This window comes from Ranitomeya imitator, chromosome 6 (assembly GCF_032444005.1).
Source record: "Ranitomeya imitator isolate aRanImi1 chromosome 6, aRanImi1.pri, whole genome shotgun sequence".
NCBI lineage: Eukaryota > Metazoa > Chordata > Amphibia > Anura > Dendrobatidae > Ranitomeya > Ranitomeya imitator.
The window spans coordinates 379,119,413-379,139,017 of NC_091287.1; the positions used below are offsets into that span (position 1 = coordinate 379,119,413).

General features: G+C 43.7%; 1 protein-coding gene across 1 annotated transcript in view; it reads left to right on the forward strand.

Moving 5' to 3' along the window:
• The window catches only part of PIEZO2 (piezo type mechanosensitive ion channel component 2), a 628,465-nt gene that overhangs the window by 396,091 nt on the left and 212,769 nt on the right, over positions 1 to 19,605 (forward strand). Inside the window, exons 8-10 of the mRNA XM_069731039.1 lie at positions 6,055 to 6,217; positions 15,859 to 15,987; positions 18,814 to 18,852. Of these exons, the coding sequence (XP_069587140.1) occupies positions 6,055 to 6,217; positions 15,859 to 15,987; positions 18,814 to 18,852 (331 nt within the window). The remainder of the gene's footprint in view (positions 1 to 6,054; positions 6,218 to 15,858; positions 15,988 to 18,813; positions 18,853 to 19,605) is intronic.

The following is a 19,605-nucleotide window of genomic DNA, read 5'->3' on the forward strand; positions in this document are numbered from 1 at the left end:
TATCTTCTCTCAAGAACGAGACCTTGGCGTCTTTCCAAATTAATAGTGAGCCATGTAGGAAAGCTTATTGCTCTGCCACAGATGTCACTGACCTTATGTCCGCTTTGTAACATTTTCATGAATTTGCAATGATTGCATGAATTAAGGGTGTCCCCTGCTGGGTCTGCGCTAAAAATACAGGAGGTTTTATTATTTTACAGTGGCAAAAATAGTTGCTCACAACTTATTTGCATTATTTTATAGTGAAGATACTGTGTATGAGATACAAAAAAAAGATGAAGATGGACACTTCCATTAGGACGCTTTATTAGGTTTGATCTAAACACATTACTCCAAAATTCTTACCCAAAGCATTAGAACTCAAATCACTATATTTAAAGAAAATCTGTCAATAAAATTAACCCCTCCGAACCAGATGTATTGGCAGGCAAGTTTTTGAAATGTGAATCCATTAATGGAAATAAATAACACTGCACTCTGGAATAAGGCCTCTTTCACACTTCCGTCTTTTTCCTCCCGTCAAAATCCATCGATTTTTGAAAAAACAGGATCCTGCGAATTTTTCTGCAGGATGCTGTTTTTTCCCATAGACTTGTATTAGCGACGGATTGTGATTGATGGCCATCCGTTTCATCCGTTGTGCACTGGATCCGTCGGAAAATAGCAGTCCGTCGGGCAGAGAAAACGTTCAGAGGAACATTTTTTTTTGCACGTCAGAGAATCTCTCTCTCTCTCTCTCTCTCTCCTTATGACGGCCACCTCAAGAAGGAAGTGTGAAAGAAGCCTTATACTGGTGATGGTGCTCAAGTAGGGTGTCCAACCCATACATTTAGGCAAAAAAATTACTTGGCACTCAATATTTGAAAAAAATTGATTCCTTCTTTATTGTACATCCAGACCAAATAAATTAAATTAAATGTTTTCGGTCCGTCATAAGACCTTCATCAGAATAACCTTATTGGAGAAAACTGGATGTCATATGAAATTATGGGAATAAAGGAGGCTGTGTGCGGTCTGGTGACGGTAATGCCAACTTATTGCCCAGGTCCGTCATGTGGCGATACCACCGGTGAGTGAGAGGGCTCTGGAGGAAGGCTCACCCAGAGCTACGCTACTGTAAGGCTATATTCACACTTTGCGGATTTCACTGCGGATCCGCCGCGGATTTGACCGCTGCGGATCCGCAGCAGTTTCCCATGAGTTTACAGTCCAATGTAAACCTATGGAAAACTAAAAACGCAGTGCACATGCTGCGGAAAAAAACGCGCGGAAACGCTGCGGATTACATTCCGCAGCATGTCACTTCTTTTCTGCGGATTTTCACCTGCTCCAATAGAAAACTGCAGATGAAAATCCGCAGAAGAAAACGCAGTAAAAACCGCGATAAATCCGCAGTGAAAACGCGTTGCGGTTTTCACTGCGGATTTTGGAATTCTGCTGCGGAAAAATCCGCAGTGGAATCTGCAAAGTGTGAACATAGCCTAACTGTATCGGCGCGCCGATATAGTTACATTCTGTGGCAGAGCAGGGAGAATCGATCTCCCTGCTCTGCCGCCCAGCCACTATGGGGCCCCTGAGCAGGCGGGGGCCCTGATGCCAGCAGTAATTTTTTTGCCTGTAAATCCATTAATGCCTTTATATCTTCTGATGTAGTGTTTTCATACATATGCAAATTAGTTGTAAAGTGCTCTGGATGTGTCAGAGCACTTCCTGGGCTTTATGTCCCAAGGTTAGTTCCCCACTCAGCACCAGTCCCTTTAGATCGATTTATAGCTCACTGCCTAATTTCCTTGCCTGCCCCCTTCTGTCACACAGTGAGCTGTCAGAGAGGCTGGTGTTGAGCAGGGAAACAACCTCAAGAAGCAGAGGATTATTAAGGGCTTTGTTATGCCCAGAGCACTTAATGCATAATTTGCCCATGAATGAAAACTTTAATTTGTTAGGAATTTGTTAGGAATGCAGATAGATGATATAAAGGTGTCGATGGATTTACATTTAAAAAATCTGCATGTCCATATGTGACAAATTCTTTTTGAAGAACATATATAGTGTATTTCTGTTTTATATACAGTTATGTGAAAAAGTGTTTGCCCCCTTCCTGATATCCTGTTCTTTTTGCATGTTTGTCACGCTTTAATGTTTCACTAATCAAATTTAAATATTAGACAAAGATAACACAAGTAAACACAAAATGCAAAATGCAGTTTTTAAATGAAAGTCTTTATTATTATAATAATAATAATAATAATAATAATAATAATATCAGTACAATGGCTTTCTATTCATATGCTTCCAAATACAGACAGTGGGCCCGATTCATCAGATGGATCTGGATAAGTTGGAAACTTGGGCCGAAAGGTGGCAGATACAGTTTAACAATGATAAATGTAAGGTTATACCCATGGGAAGAAGGAATCAATATCACTATTACACACTGAATGGGAAACCACTGGGTAAATCTGACATGGAGAAGGACTTGGGGATCCTAGTTAATGATAAACTTTCCTGGAGCAGCCAGTGCCAGGTAGCGGCTGCCAAGGCAAACAGGATCATGGGGTATAATAAAAGAGGTCTGGATACACATGATGAGAGTATTATACTGCCTCTGTACAAATCCCTGGTTAAACCGCACATGGAGTACTGTGTACAGTTTTTTGCACTGGTGCTTGGGAAGGATATAATGGAACTAGAGCAAGTAGAAAGGAGGGCAACAAAATTAATAAAGAGGATGGGGGAACTACAATACCAAGAGAGATTTATAACCATGTATAAGTATATAAGGGGACGATACAAATATGTTTCCGAGGATCTGTTTATACCAAGGAAGGTAACGGTCACAAAGGAGCATTCTCTGCTTATGGAGGAGAGAATGTTTTTCCATCAATATAGAAGAGGATTCTTTACTGTTAGGGCGGTGAGAATCTGGAATTCCTTGCCTGAGGAAATGGTGATGGTGAGAGGCCTGGATGTCTTCCTGGAGCGTAACAATATAGTATCTTACAGTTATTAGGTTCTTTAGAAGGATGTAGATCTGCGGATTTATTTTGACGGAACATAGGCTGAACTGGATGGACAAATGTATTTTTTCAGCCTTGCTAACTATGTTACTATGTCACATGGTGTTGTTCACACTGGTCTTTATGAGGGGGCTTGCTGGAGTCAGACGCTCCTAATTCATAAAGAGGAATATGCCTCTTCATGCAAACATTTGAGCACCCTGCATGGTTAGTACCTAGTAGCCCTCCCTTTTGAAAGTATAACAACTTGTAAACACTTTTTGTAGCCAGCCTAGAGTCTTTCAATTCTTATGTGAGTGATTTTCATCCATTTTTCCTTGGAAATTTCTTCCAGTTCTGTGAGATTCCTGGGTCTTGCAAGCACTGCTGTCTTCTACTTCAGCTTTTTTACAGATGGTGTTATGTTTGCGACAAGAATTTGTTTAAATTTCATTTAATTCATTCTTCCCGGCACCTGTGAAATGTTCCCTGTGCCATTGGCTGCATCACAACCCCAAAGCATGATTAAATGATTGATCCACCCCCATGCTTAATAGTTGGTGAGATGTTCTTTTCCAGAAATCCTGTGCTCTTTTTTTATCTCATCAGTTTTCAGGACTTGTTTCCAAAATACATTAGTCTTTTTTAGATGTTCTTTTGCATACTTCTGATGCTGAATTTTATGATGATTCAGGAGAGTTTTTTTTCTAATGATTCATCCATGAAGGCCATATTTGTGCAGGTGTCTCTGAACAGTAGAACAATGTACCACAACTCTAGAGTCTGCTAAATCTTTCTGAAGGTCTTTTTCAGTCAAGCAGGGGTTCTGATTTACCTCTCTAGCAATTCTACGAGCGGCTCTCACTGAAATTTTGCTTGATCTTCCTGACCTTATCTTGACCTACACAGTTTCTGTTAACTGCCATTTCTTAATTACATTTCGAACTGAGTAAAGGGCAACTTGAAAACGCTTTGCTATCTTCTTGTACCCTTCTCCTGCTTTCTGGGCCTCCATCACTATGATTTTCAGAGTGCTAAGCAGCTGCTTAGAAGAACCCACGATTGCTGTTTTTAGGCACAAGATTAGAGGAATCTGGGTTTTCATAAAGCTGGGAAATTTGCATCACCTGGCCTTTCCTAATGATGAAAGTGTACGAGCCATAACTCTAAGGCTGCCATCACACTAGCAGTATTTAGTCAGTATTTTACATCAGTATTTGTAAGCCAAAACCAGGAGTGGAACAATTAGAGGAAAAGTATAATAGAAACATATGCACCACTTCTGCATTTATCACCCACTCCTGGTTTTGGCTTACAAATACTGATGTAAAATACTGAACAAATACTGCTAGTGTGACGGCAGCCTAACAGGCTAATAAAGGTCTGAAAGTTTGGTCAAAGTTATCTGAACACACAAATCTCCAAAGGTGTCCACACATTTCCATCTGTCCATTTTCCTTTTTGTACTTTTTAAAATGAAAGCAAAAATGACAATATAATTTTTTTTTGCCTAAAATACAAAGAAAATGTGTTATCTTTAACTTCAAGCCTTTTGGAGATCATTTAATCTTTAATTAGTTTAACCATTCACAATAACTGATTTAACTAATTTTGACCAGGGGTGCCCAAACTTTTACATGCCACTGTATCTGTTATATGTTTAGATGTATGTGTTAATTAGAGGTTGTGACCAATTGCTGACTGAGACATGACCTTTTCATGGCATATTCATTAAAGGTAATGTGTCAGCAGGTTTTTGCTACCTCATTTGAGAACAGCCTGAAATAGGCAAAGAGAAGTTGAATTTACTGTAACTGTATATCACTTAGATCACACAATAAGGCTATGTGCACACGTTCAGGATTCTTTGCAGAAATTTCCTGAACAAAATCTGACTTTTTCTGCAAGAAATCCGCTTGTGTTTTTATTGCGTTTTTTTATGCGGATTTTTCTGGAGCTTTCCACTACTATATTATATAGTGGCAAATCCAGAGATTTTCCACAAAATTAATGAACATGCTGCCTTTTTTTCCGCAATTCCTTTTTTTTTGTGAGAAAAAAACGCAACATGTGCACAAATGTGGATTACATTCTAAAAGTAGGATGCTTAATATAAGCGAAAAATCCTGAACGTGTGCACATAGCCTTAGAATTTTTACATTTAGAATGAGGCAGAAGTTAGAAAAGCCCATATCAGGCTCTCTGTGTACAAAGTCCATAGACAGTAAGCTGTCTATCACAGGAGGGGGCATGTGAGACCTGGGTTCAGCAACTAGTCACAGCAATGTTAAGCTACTGGTGCTAAAACATTCATTGTAAGCAAATAAAACCTTGAGCTTGATAAGAGGCATAGCTAAAATCTGTGTTTTAACCCCTACAGCATGCTTTCTTCAGCTTACATAGCAAAAACCTGCTGACAGATTTCCTTTAAATTTATTATAGCCTATAGTGGGTGAATGCCTCAGTTGGGCATTCGTTACAGTCATCTCTCACCCGCTATGATAGCATCCATTTAATAGATGCATTATAACAAATACCTAGAAAAACAAACATTTAATGAATGACTCTGACAGATGCTGTACTGTGGCATTAATCATCCATATGCTTTTATGTTAAAAACCATATAGCTTGTGCAAAACATTCCTTTCAAATTGACAGGAGTAATCCAAGGGTAAGCCATGGATTTCAGATCTAGAAATACACTTTGGATTTTAAAAAGTAACTGCACTTTCAATAATTTTTGACATGATCTAAGACATGTTTTGATTGCTGGAATTTCTGGTGCTAATACCCCTCCTCAGCTAACTCTTCATCCAACGCTACTTCTCTGAGCGCTGCTCCTTCAGTTGAGGTCTCAGTACCTGCTCAGATCTTCTAATATGTCAATGACATGTTAGTCGTGTAAAAAACGATAAATTATGAGCTGTTATTCTTTAACGCAGTGTGTGTATGTAGCTTGAGTAGCAAGTTTTGTTCTACAAACGGATATAGTTCTTAGAAGTATAGTATTCTGTATAGAGACAATTTTCCATATTTATTTGTCCTCACTCTATTATAGGTTGTTTGGTGTGACTTCAATAGTTCAGACCAACTGTTCAAGTACGTGGAAATTCATAGCAAATCCAAGCATAAGTTGGTACCACTATACCAACCCTGTCATTCTGTTAGTACTGTATTACACGTTGGCAACTCTGATACGTCTTTGGCTGCAGGAACCTGTCGTAAGTGTAACATTTTATTAATTATTTATTTTTATTGATCCTTGGATTGGATGTTCTTGCTCCTAGGAAAACACATTAAAGAAACCACTTAAATACAACTGTACCAAACTCTTAATGGACCTATTTGTTTTCAGACTAATACAGTACTGTAAGTCAGTTAGCACATTGATCTCTATTGATCATTGAGTTGTCCTGTCCTTGTACAGTCTAATTCTTGTTTCCTGTGCATTTCAGGGATTTATCTTTCAAAGTGCTTAATACCATAACAAAACAAATGCCTTCTAAGTAACAAATGAGCAAATGATTATTTTCCAGATTAATTAAACAACACATTGAAGAATTACAAAATTAGGCACAACAGTAAAAACAAAGTCTCATGTACTTGCCTGTATAATGGTTATTTTGCATAGCTGCTATAGAGATGCATTGGTTTTCTATTTGTATTGTGCATGAGCCCTAAAGTAAACTATAATCTGTATAATATAATGTATGGTGATGGAGGAGAATATAGTGACACAGAGACTCTGTGGACACTGGCAGATCTGCACAGGCGGTAGCTAGAGAAAATGCCAGAAATCTAAAAGGATTTGTGTTAAGACTGTAACATTTATCATTACAATCAAAATGGGATCCAGCAGAACAACCATGTCTCTCTCCATTATAAACTAAGCTGAGACTTAAAGATTACTTATCACCAGATTGGGAATACCCTTTTTATTTAACCCAAAAATTGTCAGCCACAGACTGATGATTTTTCTAAATATAAGTTATTGTCAAACATGTGCAGGTAAGTCCTTAATGCCCACAGAAAGCAAAAATTGGGGCATAACTTCTTGGTTGTGGGAACCCATTCTGCAGAGCTGATTTCCACAAACATCCGTGGCCCCTCTTGCAATCATAGAATGGTAGAGTTGGAAGGGACCTCCAGGGTCATCGTGCCCAACTCCCTGCTCAATGCAGGATTCACTAAAGCATTTCAGACAGATGTCTGTCCAGCCTCTGTTTGAAGACTTCCATTGAAAGAGAACTCACCATGAAAGAATGAGACATCACAAGATCTTGCTCTTTGCACTAATGCATCTCTGCTGCATACTTTACTATGCTGCTACAGGATGGTAACATAATTTCAGTGGTTACTGTAAGGTAACATTTTAGTATAGTACACAGCAGTGTTGCATTATTGCAAAGAACAAGATTTTGTGCTATCTCGCTCTTTCACTGCGAGCAAGGCCATGGAGAGTTTTGGGATCCCACTCGGCATGCCTGTATCCCACAACCCATAAGTTCTGACCCAGCTTTTGTTTTAAAAGTCTGGCCCTTTTGAGGGTCATTATATGTTAGGGCTAGCGGAACGCACCAAATAATTACAAAGATAGTATAAGGTGCGTTCGGGTCCACCGTGTAGAGATGGAACCTGCTGCTGAGTAATGATGGACTATATGGCGGTACAATATGAATTCACACACGGGTTAACTTCACCCAGTATGAAGAAAGCGAACCCTGTTGCGTCACAGGGCCACGGTACCGCACAAAGAGCGCAAGCAAGGAGTCACAGAACTCTATCCCAAGACTCGGGATTAGAGTTCATCTAGACCTCTTGCGCTCGACACCGCAACTGGGGTGTCAGAGTGACTGAAATAATAATTTAGATGCACGAGAGTGCGTGCAGTGCTGCTCTGGCAGACGCCACTAACCACCCAGACTTAGTTCAGAAAAGCGCTTTGATAGCGCACGGCACCGCATTTGCGGTCACAGCAATTAGATGCTGGTTTGTGTTTTCAAGTGCAGATAAGTAAGTCGGGCGCTAGATAGCAATCGTCCACCTTACGCGAGCAGTCAAACACAAGGGAGGGGATGATTAATGGCGACTTTCACACATCAACACACACACGTTTACAAGTGTACACTAGCGCATCGCCAAGCGGCCATGCGAACCTTTTATGGCGGCAGTGCTACAAGACCTTCCAGATGGTCCAATAGGAGCCGCAACAGGACCTGAGCATGTGACCCCCGACATCCAATGAGAGGTCGTCCCGTGGGCATGCTCAGTATGGAAAAAGCAGGACTTAGTCTCAGAAAGACCTACTCACTGCTGATCAGTGCTGGCTACAAAGGCAGAGCCTGGAAGAGCAATAGGAACCAGTCGCCCAGTATCAGCCTGAGCTAGACGCTGGGACCGACATCTCTTCTGAGCAGGCTCCACTGCGACTGGAGAAGAATGGGAGACCGCAGCGGAGATGGTTCGAGATTCCCCCTGTGCAGAAGCGGGAACTCGACACCGAACATTACCCCCCTCCTAGGGCCCCCCTCCTTGGATCTCGCTATGCTCGAAGGCAGCAATGAGCTGCAGAGCTCAAATGTGCTCAGCAGGCTCCCAGGACCTGTCCTCTGGGCCAGAACCCTACCAATCCACCAAATAAAATGTTTTACCATGTACCACCTTACACCCCAAGATAGCGTTCACCTCGTAATCGTCCGTAGACGAACCCGATGTCCTGACAGATGACTCGGAAAACTGGGACATATGTATGGGTTTTAAGAGAGACACATGAAAGGTGTCGGTGATACCTAGGCGTGGAGGAAGGGCCAGAAGGTAGACCACAGGGTTAACCTGTTCCATGACCTTGAAGGGACCCAAGTAGCGAGGTGCAAATTTAGTGGACTCAGCTCGCAGTCTGATGTTACAGGCGAAGAGCCACACTAAATTGCCAGGAGCAAAAGTCGGAGCGGGGCGCCGATGTGCATCGGCGGAGGACCTCATTCTCTCCTTGGAGGCCCGGATGGCATCCTGAGTGCGGTCCCAAATGTCCCGTGCCTCCACAGCCCAGTCTGCCACCCTGGAGTAGGCAGAAAACGTGCATAGGCACAGGATGCTGACCGTAGTTAAGGAGGAATGGGGTCTGCCCAGTGGAGTCGGCTACGGCGTTGTTCAGCGCAAACTCCGCCCATGGTAGCAAGGATGCCCAGTCATCCTGCCTGGCAGAAACAAAATGTCGCAGATGTGTGACCAAGGTCTGGTTGGCCCTCTCTACCAACCCATTCGTCTTGGGATTGTATGCTGAAGAGAGATTCAACTTGATATTGAGTAGACGACAAAGCTCTCTCCAGAACTGAAATTCAAACTGGGGACCCCAGTCACTGACAATTTTGTCCGGCATACCGTGTAGGCGAAAAATGTGTTTTATAACCAACGCTGCCAAGACCCGTGCAGAAGGTCACCGTGGAAGCGGCACCAAGTGCACCATTTTAGAAAAATGGTCAGTGATTACCCAAATGATAGTGCAGCCACTAGACTTAGGTAAGCCCACCACAAAATCCATCCCGACCATCTCCCTGGGCCTATCTGCCACCAGCAGGGAAGAAAGTAACCTAGCTGGCCGTTGTCGAGAAGAATTATTCTTGGCGCAGGAGACACACGCCCAAATATAGTCTCCAATGTCACGAGCCATATGCGGTCACCAGTACGTCCTCGCCAGAAGCTCAGACGTCCTTTTGGTCTCAAAGTGTCCACCCACCCTGGATGAATGAGCCCAAGAGAGAACCTCCAGTTGCAGATGTGATGGTACAAAGGTCTTGCCCGGGGGCACAGACTCTAGCGAAACAGGAGCCATGGTTCTCAGGCTCTCAGAAGGGCCAATAAGCCGAGGGTCCTCTTCCTCCTCCTCAGATGATACAACAAAGTGAGAGAGCGTCGGCACGAATGTTCTTTTCCCCGGAGAGAAAGTGGAGAGTGAAATAGAACCGGGAGAAGAACAGGGACCATCTGGCCTGTCGAGAATTTAGCCACTGGGCTGTCTGTAAGTACACCAAATTCTTGTGGTCTGTGAAAACTTGGAAGGGAAAGCGAGCCTCCTCCAAAAGATGTCTCCACTCTGAGAAAGCCAACTTCATGGCTAGCAACTCCATGTCCCCAATGGAATCATTCCTCTCTGCTGGTGTGAAGGTCTTGGAAAAGAAGAAGCAAGGATGCTTCCGACCTTCAGCATCCTTTTGGAAGATGACTGCTCCAGCACCAAAGGATGAGGCATCCACCTCCATTATAAACGGCTTATCTATATCGGGGCAATGTATGATGGGAGCGCTAGCAAAATGAGACTTAACAGAAGTGAAGGCCTTGGAGACCTGCTCAGACCACAATTTGGGATTTGCTCCCTTCTTGGTGAGGGCTACCAAGGGAGCTACCAAAGTTGAGAAATGAGGGATGAGCTGGCGATAATAGTTAATGAACCCCATAAAGCGCTGCACCACTTTAAGAGAATGGGGTTCTTGCCAGTCCATCACAGCCTGTAGTTTGGCAGGATCCACAGCCAATCCCAGAGCAGAGATAATATAGCCCAGGAAAGGTAAGGACTCCTGCTCAAACACACATTTCTCCAACTTGGCGTAGAGGGAATTTGCCCGTAAGAGGTCGAAGACTCTGCAAACATCTCTCCGGTGGGAGTCAATATCTGGAGAGTAGATGAGAATATCATCCAGATAGACTATGACCGAGGTGGAGAGCATATCCCGGAAGATATCGTTTACAAAGTCTTGGAAAATGGCTGGGGCATTACAGAGCCCAAAGGGCATCACTAGGTATTCATAGTGCCACTGCCCATCCCTGGTGTTAAAAGCAGTCTTCCATTCGTCCCCCTCACGGATGCGAATCAGGTTTTTAAGCACCCCGCAGATCTAGTTTAGTAAATACCCTTGCTCCCCGAAGCCTATCAAAGAGCTCAGATATCAGGGGCAGAGGATACTTATTCTTAATGGTGATGGTGTTAAGACCCCTGTAGTCTATACATGAACGTAGTTCCCCGTTCTTCTTCTGCACGAAGAAGAACCCAGCCCCTGCAGGTGACACTGAATTCCTAACTAATCCTTTTGCCAGATTCTCCTGGATGTACTGTGACATTGCCTCCATCTCCGGGAGAGATAACAGATAGACTCAACCCCGGGGATGATCAGCACCAGGCAAGAGGTCAATTGGACAGTCATAGGGACGGTGAGGCGGAAGGGTCTCCACAGCCCTTTTGAAGAACACGTCCGCATAGGGCCAATATTGCTTGCGGAGAGAGGAAAGATCTGCGGGTACATCAGTAGTAACAACCTGAATGCATTCCCTCTGACATCTACCCCCACAAGATTCACTCCATCCCAAAATTCTGCCTGTGGACCACTCAATATGAGGAGAGTGGTACCGTAGCCAAGGTATCCCTAACAGGACCTTATCAATTCCCTCAGGAATGACTAGCAGAGATATAATCTCCTGATGAGATGGCGACATGGATAGAGTGAAAGGGATGGTCTGGTGTGTTATCTGTGAGGGCAGTGTCGACCCATTCACTACTCGTATAGTCACTGGTTGAGCAAGCATCACCAGGGGTATTGCGTGTCGTTGGGTGAAGGCTGAAGATATAAAATTGCCCTCCGCCCCGGAATCCATGCAAAGCTCTACCGAATGAGTGGATGAGCCTATAGTAATTGTCCCCTTAAAGGACAATTTGGAGGCAAACGTTGCCATGTCTAGTGTAGCTCCACCTACTACCACTAGACACTGACGTTTCCCCGACCGCTGGGAACATCTGGTGGCAAGATGTCCTGACTGCCGGCAAACATGACAGACCTTGAGTGCACGAGCGGTCCGGGACTTAGATCCCGCTGATGACACTTCCATGGCCTCATGTGACTCAAGCACCTGGACCGGAGATTCCAAAGGTTTGGCGAAGGTGGGAGCCAGCAGAAACCTCTGCCTAGACTGGGCTCTGGCGAACGCCACTAACCACCCAGACTTGGGTCAGGAAAGCGCTGTGATAGCGCACGGCGCCGCACTGGCAGTCACAGCAATTAGACGCTGTTTTGTGTGTTCAAGTTCAGATAACTAAGTCAGGCGCTAGATAGCAATCATCCACCTTACGCGAGCAGTGAAACACAAGAGAGGGGATTATTAAAGAGCGACTTTCACACATCAACACATACACGTTTACAAGTGTACACTAGCGCATCGCCGAGCGGCCATGCAAACCTTTTATAGCGGCAGTGCTACAAGACCATCCAGATGGTCCAATAGGAGCCGCAACAGGACCTGAGCATGTGACCCCCGACCTCCAATGGGAGGTCGTCCCGTGGGCATGGTCAGTATGGAAAAAGCAGGACTTAGTCCCAGAAAGACCTGCTCGCTGCTGATCAGTGCTGGCTACAAAGGCAGAGCCTGGAAGAGCAGTAGCAACCAGTCGCCCAGTATCAGCCTGAGCTAGACGCTGGGACCGACGTCTCCGCTGAGCAGGCTCCACTGTGACTGGAGTAGAATAGGAGACCACAGCGGAGATAGTTCGAGATTCCCCCTGTGTAGAAGTTGGAACTCGATACCTAACAATTATCGTTCCTTTCTGAGTGCTTTTGACAAAAATTTATAATTGGAAAAATTACCCTATTAAATAAAAACAGCAGCCCCAGATTGGTGTTAGATACTCTTTAAAGTAAACCTGTCAGCAGTATTTTGTTAAGTAAACTACAGGCATTGTCAAGTTGGCAGTAGTAAGCTGATTAAAATGATACCTGGGATGAAAAAATCCATGTTGTAGTTCTTGTGTAATCAGTGTTAGAAGTTTTTAGTTATTGATATGCTCATGCTCCATAGCTGGACTATAGGCAGAGTCTTATCTTCCTGCTCTAAGCCAGAGAAACCAAGAAGAGATCTGCCCACACACCGCCCCGAAGCACAAACCTGTTCCTCATCATAGAAACAAACTGTTTGCGCTTCTGGGCGGTCTGTGGGCAGGTCTTTCCTTGGTTTCCCTGGCTTAGAGCAGGAAGATAAGACTCTGACTACCAGTCACCCCTAAGCTTGAAAATCTCATCAACTGAAAACTTTTAACACTGATTACACAAGAACCACAAGATGGATTTCTTCACCCTAGGTATAATTTTAATCAGTTTAAAGGGAATCTGTTACCCCAAAAATGGCCTTTAAACTGACACTGTGGACCACTCCCTTCTGCTACAGATCCTCTCATCTCTTGGCATCCGAGACTTGGCCCTGTCCTGGATATCGTCAAATCTGACAGACCGAACATTCAGTGTCTCTCTCCCCCACACCACCTCCTCACTACGCCCCTTGTCCGTCGGTGTTCCTCAAGGCTCTGTTCTAGGACCCCTACTCTTCTCTGTCTACACCTTCGGCCTAGGCCAGCTCATAGAATCCCACGGTATGCAGTATTATCTCTACGCCGATGACACGCAGATCTACCTATCCAGACCTGACATCATGTCCTTACTTACCAAAATCCCACACTGTCTGTCTGCTATCTCGGCCTTCTTTTCTGCTCACTTTCTAAAACTGAACATGGACAAAACAGAATTCATTATCTTTCCCCATCTCACTCTACCTCTCCACCAGACCTATCTATCAATATCAGTGGTTGCTCACTTCCCCAGTCCCATACGCCCGGTGCCTCAGGGTGATCCTCGACTCTGCCCTCTCTTTTAAGCCACATATCCAAGACCTTGCCTCCTCCTGCCATCATCTCAAACTCAAAAATATCTCCCGGATTCGTGCATTCCTTGACCGTGACACCACAAAAACACTAGTGCATACCCTTATCATCTCCTGCCTTGACTACTGCAACCTCCTACTCTCTGGCCTCCCCTCTAGCACTCTGGCACCACTACAATCATCCTACACTCTGCTGCCCAACTAATCTACCTGTCTCCCCGCTTTTCCCCAGTCTCTCCCCTATGCCAAGCCCTTCACTGGCTTCCTATCACCCAGAGACTCCAGTTTAAAACCCTTACAGTGACATACAAAGCCATCCACAACCTGTCTCCTCCATACATCTGTGACATGGTCTCCCGGTACTTACCTACACGCAACCTCCTATCCTCTCAAGACTCCCCTCTCATCTCTTCTTCCCACAACCGCATCCAAGACTTTTCCCGTGCTTTCCCCATACTCTGGAACTCTCTACCATGACACATCAGACTCTCGCCTACCATAGAAACCTTCAAAAAGAATCTGAAGACTCACCTCTTCCGACAAGTCTACAGCCTGCAGTAATCCTCAACCTACTGAACCGCCGCACAACCAGCTCTACCCTCTCCTAGTGTATTCTCACCCATCCCCTGCAGACTGTGAGCCCTCGCGGGCAGGGTCATCCCTCCTTATGTACCTGTGTGCCTTGTTGTTTGCTTGTTTAGTTGTATTTGTCTATATTTGCCCCCTTTTCACATGTAAAGCTCCATGGAATAAATGGCGCTATAAAAATGTACAATAATAATAATAAACTAAGGCCACGGGCATCAGGGGCTTATCTACAGCATTCTGTAATAATGTAGATAAACCCCCGATGTATCCTGAAAGATAAGAAAAACAGGTTATATTATACTCACCCAGGGGCGGTCCCGCTGCTGTCTGGTCGGATGGGCGTTGCGGTCCGCGTCCGGCACCTCCCATCTTCATACGATCATGTCCTCTTCTTGTCTTCTTGCCGCGACTCCTGCGCAGGTGTACGTTGTCTGCCCTGTTGAGGGCACAGCAAAGTACTGCAGTGCGCAGGCATCGGGAAAGGTCAGAGAGGCCTGGCGCCTGCGCACTGCAGGGCAGACAAAGTACGCCTGCGCAGGAGCCGCGGCAAAAAGACAGGAAGAGGACGTGATCGTATGAAGATGGGATGCGCCGGACCAGGACCACGACGCCCATCTGACCGGACCTTAGTGGGACCGGCTGTGGGTGAGTATAATATAACCTGTTTTTTTTATCTTTCAGAATACATCAGGGGCTTATCTACAGCATTACAGAATGCTGTAGATAAGCCCCTGATGCCGGTGGCCTTAGTTTATAGGCCATTTTTGGGGTGACAGATTCCCCTTAAAACTAACAATGCCTGTAGTTTATTTAGCAAAATCCTGCTTACAGTTTCGCTTTAACCACTTTTGGACTGCCCATAGACTATAAACGTCCGGGCGGTACACAGTTTATTCTGCACTGACGTTCTAACTCATCAACACTGAGTAAGTAGTTTACACGAGATTGCACAGTTCTGAGTTTGGGAACCAACTGTCAGACACAGCCAGACAGTTCACCTTAAAGATAAACATGATTTATTACCTGAATAAGCACTTGTGTGTACAAATTCAGAAGCACTGACAGTGTTTTCTTATTTAAACCCAATGATCATGTATCGCCATGTGTTCTCTAGGAGAACCAGTCAGCTTTGCTATAAAAGCAGAATTGCAACAATGGCAAATTGTTTTGTTTTTTTTGCAATTTACCCCATTGAGATTTTTTTGCATTACACTATGTTCTAAAATGAGTGGTATCATTCAATACTACAACTTATCCTGCAAAAAACAAGCCCTCATACACCTATGTGTACAGACAAATAAAAAATGTGTGGCTCTAAAACAAATGAAAAAATAAATAACAAATGTTTTTGAAAAAAGTATAAATAATGAAAATTAAACTTATAATGTAATATATTTCCAGTATATTAAAATAATTTCTAAAGAAAGGGGAACATAATTTAAAATGTTTTTTAGGTATTTTTGGTGGTTGTAAAAAGAAAATAATACAAAAACAAACTGATATATTTTATATATATATATCTGTAAACATTACAATTTAAGTTGGACTTTTGTAATGATTGTAGAATATGCTTTTGTAGGTGACCTTTGAAGAAAATAAGGAGACTGAAGAAGGTGAGGCTGAGGAAGACTGCAGCCCACCTCCTCTCACTGCAGAAAGAAGACGAAGTCTGTGGTATGCTACTCAATATCCCACAGATGAGAGAAAAGTAAGCCTGTGTAGAACCAAGTCAAATTTTATAATAAAAAAAAACATTCAGTAGTGTGGTCTCAATACATTGGTGTGAACAATAGGCAGAAAAATATTGAAAATTGGTCCTTGTAAATATTGCAGAGTTGACCCTATAGACTTATTGCTATGTATTGCTGGACATGGTTAGACCTTTGACATGGATAGACCTGCACTGTTTTAAACCCTGAACAACAGTTTTTGTGTGTGAGCTATGATGGGACTATTTACTGTAATAATGCAGATGGGATCACTGTGTGCTTTGTCAGATATCCAGATATTTGAGGCGGGAACCAAATCGCAGTTAGTCATATCTTGGTGCCCGCCTCAAGAGCACACAGTAAGCCCTAATGGAGCCGCTGATGTGGAGATTAAGCACAATATGAAAAATGAATGTCTTGTAAGTATTTAGTACTTAGTCATCAGCATTGTCAGATAGAATAGTAGATAGACGCACCAGTGCATATGCAGAGATCAAATGCAAGTGCTGTACACACTCAGTGATCACTGTCTTTCACTTTGAAAGAAAACCAAATACATGTAAGAAGCAGGTGAAGATTTAGGGTACCGTCACACTATAACATTTCGATCGCTACGACGGTACGATTCGTGACGTTCCAGCGATATCGTTACGATATCGCTGTGTCTGACACGCAGCAGCGATCAGGGATCCTGCTGAGAATCGTACGTCGTAGCAGATCGTTTAGAACTTTCTTTCATCGCTGGATCTCCCGCTGTCATCGCTAGATCGGTGTGTGTGACACCGATCTAGCGATCTAGCGATGCGATCCAGCAATGCGTTCACTTGTAACCAGGGTAAACATCGGGTAACTAAGCGCAGGACCGCGCTTAGTTACCCGATGTTTACCCTGGTTACAAGCGTTAAACTAAAAAAAAACAAACAGCACATACTTACATTCTGGTGTCCGTCAGGTCCCTTGCCGTCTGCTTCCAGCACTGTGACTGCCGGCCGTAAAGTGAAAGCAGAGCACAGCGGCTGTGCTTTCACTTTCACTTTACGGCCGGCAGTCACACTGAGGGAAGCAGAGACTGCAAGGGACCTGACGGACACCAGAATGTAAGTATGTGCTGTTTGTTTTTTTTTAGTTTTACGCTTGTAACCAGGGTAAACATCGGGTAACTAAGCGCGGTCCTGCGCTTAGTTACCCGATGTTTACCCTGGTTACCCAGGGACCTCGGCATCGTTGGTCGATGGAGAGCTGTCTGTGTGACAGCTCCCCAGCGACCACACTACGATTTACCTACGATCACGGCCAGGTCATATCGCTGGTCGTGATCGTAGGTAAATCATATAGTGTGACGGTACCCTTCGGGCTTTATAAACTTGTATGGGTGCGTGTCCATGGTCCGGATTGTCGGCAGTATGGACGGAGCGGAAAACCTGCTCCACCCAAAGCGCTGCTCCTTCTGTACGCGTGGTGATTCCAGATGTGTTCATTGAACACATCCAGAATCGCCGCACCCTATGCATGGGACCCTGTTATTTACCTTGCAGCGACGGAGCGTCGCCGCAAGGTAAACAGACATGCTGCCTTCTAAAAAGACGCGCCTCATGTCCGTAAACGCAGGGCCGCCGGATGCGTGTTCGCACGCATAGTGGAGACAGGATGTCATAAAATCCCCTCCACTATGCCGTAACATCTGGACGCTGCAGGTTGAACGCAGTGGCTGTGCGCAGCGTTCAATCCGCAGCTAATAGCCTTAAAGGTTATCCCATGTCTACTATTTTTACTTTAGTTCAGATGTCTGAGACCTCCATTGTTAACAATGACATGGGGTATTGGAGGTCTGACTGACAGATTGTAAAAGTAATAAAAAGGGTTTCTATGGGACATTCCCTTACATACAAAGTTGATGTTGCCAATATTATTGCATTACAAAAGATTTAGCATAACATATATTGGTAAAAATACAAATTAGGATAACACTCAGCCCAACACTTGTGCATTTGATCGGAACTTTGTCATTGTTGCTTTTTATGTATGAATCATTCATTGGTTCTATCTTTTGAGCGTAAAGTTTTCCTGACAATTGTGTAACATAAATATATTTGTATGACCAAGTTCTGTGCCTGTTCTTTGTAAAATGGCATCTCATTGAGCAAATTATGATTTGTCAGGGTCCATCAAATAAAGACTGTATGTTTCATCATACAGTAGGTGCTCAATATCTCTATAGGTGCCATATTCTGGCTCTGTGCATCTAGTAGCCATTTCATGGATCGACTATTCTCTTGAATGTAAATTTCAGTGTCATAGTTGATTTATTGCTACTATGGAATTATGCGAGACCCACCTAATTTATCACATTGGTTTTCTTCTAAACCAATTCTCCCGATAGTCTTTTTAAAACAGTTCTTTGTCACTATTCACCCATCTATTATTACCTTTGACTACAGAAGAGCATTTGTGACAATTACCGTATGTCATTTAAAGTTCCAGTAAATGATTCTTACAATTATTGTATTGTAAATATTTCATTAAAGGAAAAAAACTGTAGCTAAAATGCAATATATGTGTCGGAGAGAGCGAGAAAAGATTCATCATATAAAATGGATTTTTATGCTAAACAGTTTTACAACACAGTCCATATACTTTATTTGTCATTTATTGTATTTTTGTATTTTAGCTACTGCTTTACTTTAATGTCAGGTGTATGTTGTATTCTGCTTTTGTTTTTTTCATAACGCTGTGTGAGTATTCATTGTCTCTATGTTGTTGCATTCGAGGGCACAGTAGTCTTTGTGGCTACCATTAATTTTATTTTCCTGCTTTGCTTCTTGCAGCTACTTTCCATGACCCAAGATGAATACAAGCCATCTGATGTTAGTATACAAGCAAGAGTGTATTTCACAATTGATCTTCCATAGTTTGCACATACTCTATCATCACATACCAAAGTAATCGTATGTGTATGTTCAGTTCTAAGGGTACCGTCACACTATACGATTTACCTACGATCACGACCAGCGATATGACCTGGCCGTGATCGTAGGTAAATCGTAGTGTGGTCGCTGGGGAGCTGTCACACAGACAGCTCTCCAGCAACCAACGATGCCCAGGTCCCTGGGTAACCAGGGTAAACATCGGGTAACTAAGCGCAGGACCGCGCTTAGTTACCCGATGTTTACCCTGGTTACAAGCGTTAAACTAAAAAAAACAAACATTACATACTTACATTCTGGTGTCCGTCAGGTCCCTTGCCGTCTGGTTCCCGCACTCAGTGACTGCCGGCCGTAAAGTGAAAGTGAAAGCACAGCCGCTGTGCTCTGCTTTCACTTTACGGCCGGCAGTCACTGAGTGCGGGAAGCAGACGGCAAGGGACCTGACGGACACCAGAATGTAAGTATGTGCTGTTTGTTTTTTTTAGTTTAACGCTTGTAACCAGGGTAAACATCGGGTAACTAAGCGCGGTCCTGCGCTTAGTTACCCGATGTTTACCCTGGTTACAAGCGAGTGCATCGCTGGATCGCATCGCTAGATCGCTAGATCGGTGTCACACACACCGATCTAGCGATGACAGCGGGAGATCCAGCGATGAAAGAAAGTTCTAAACGATCTGCTACGACGTACGATTC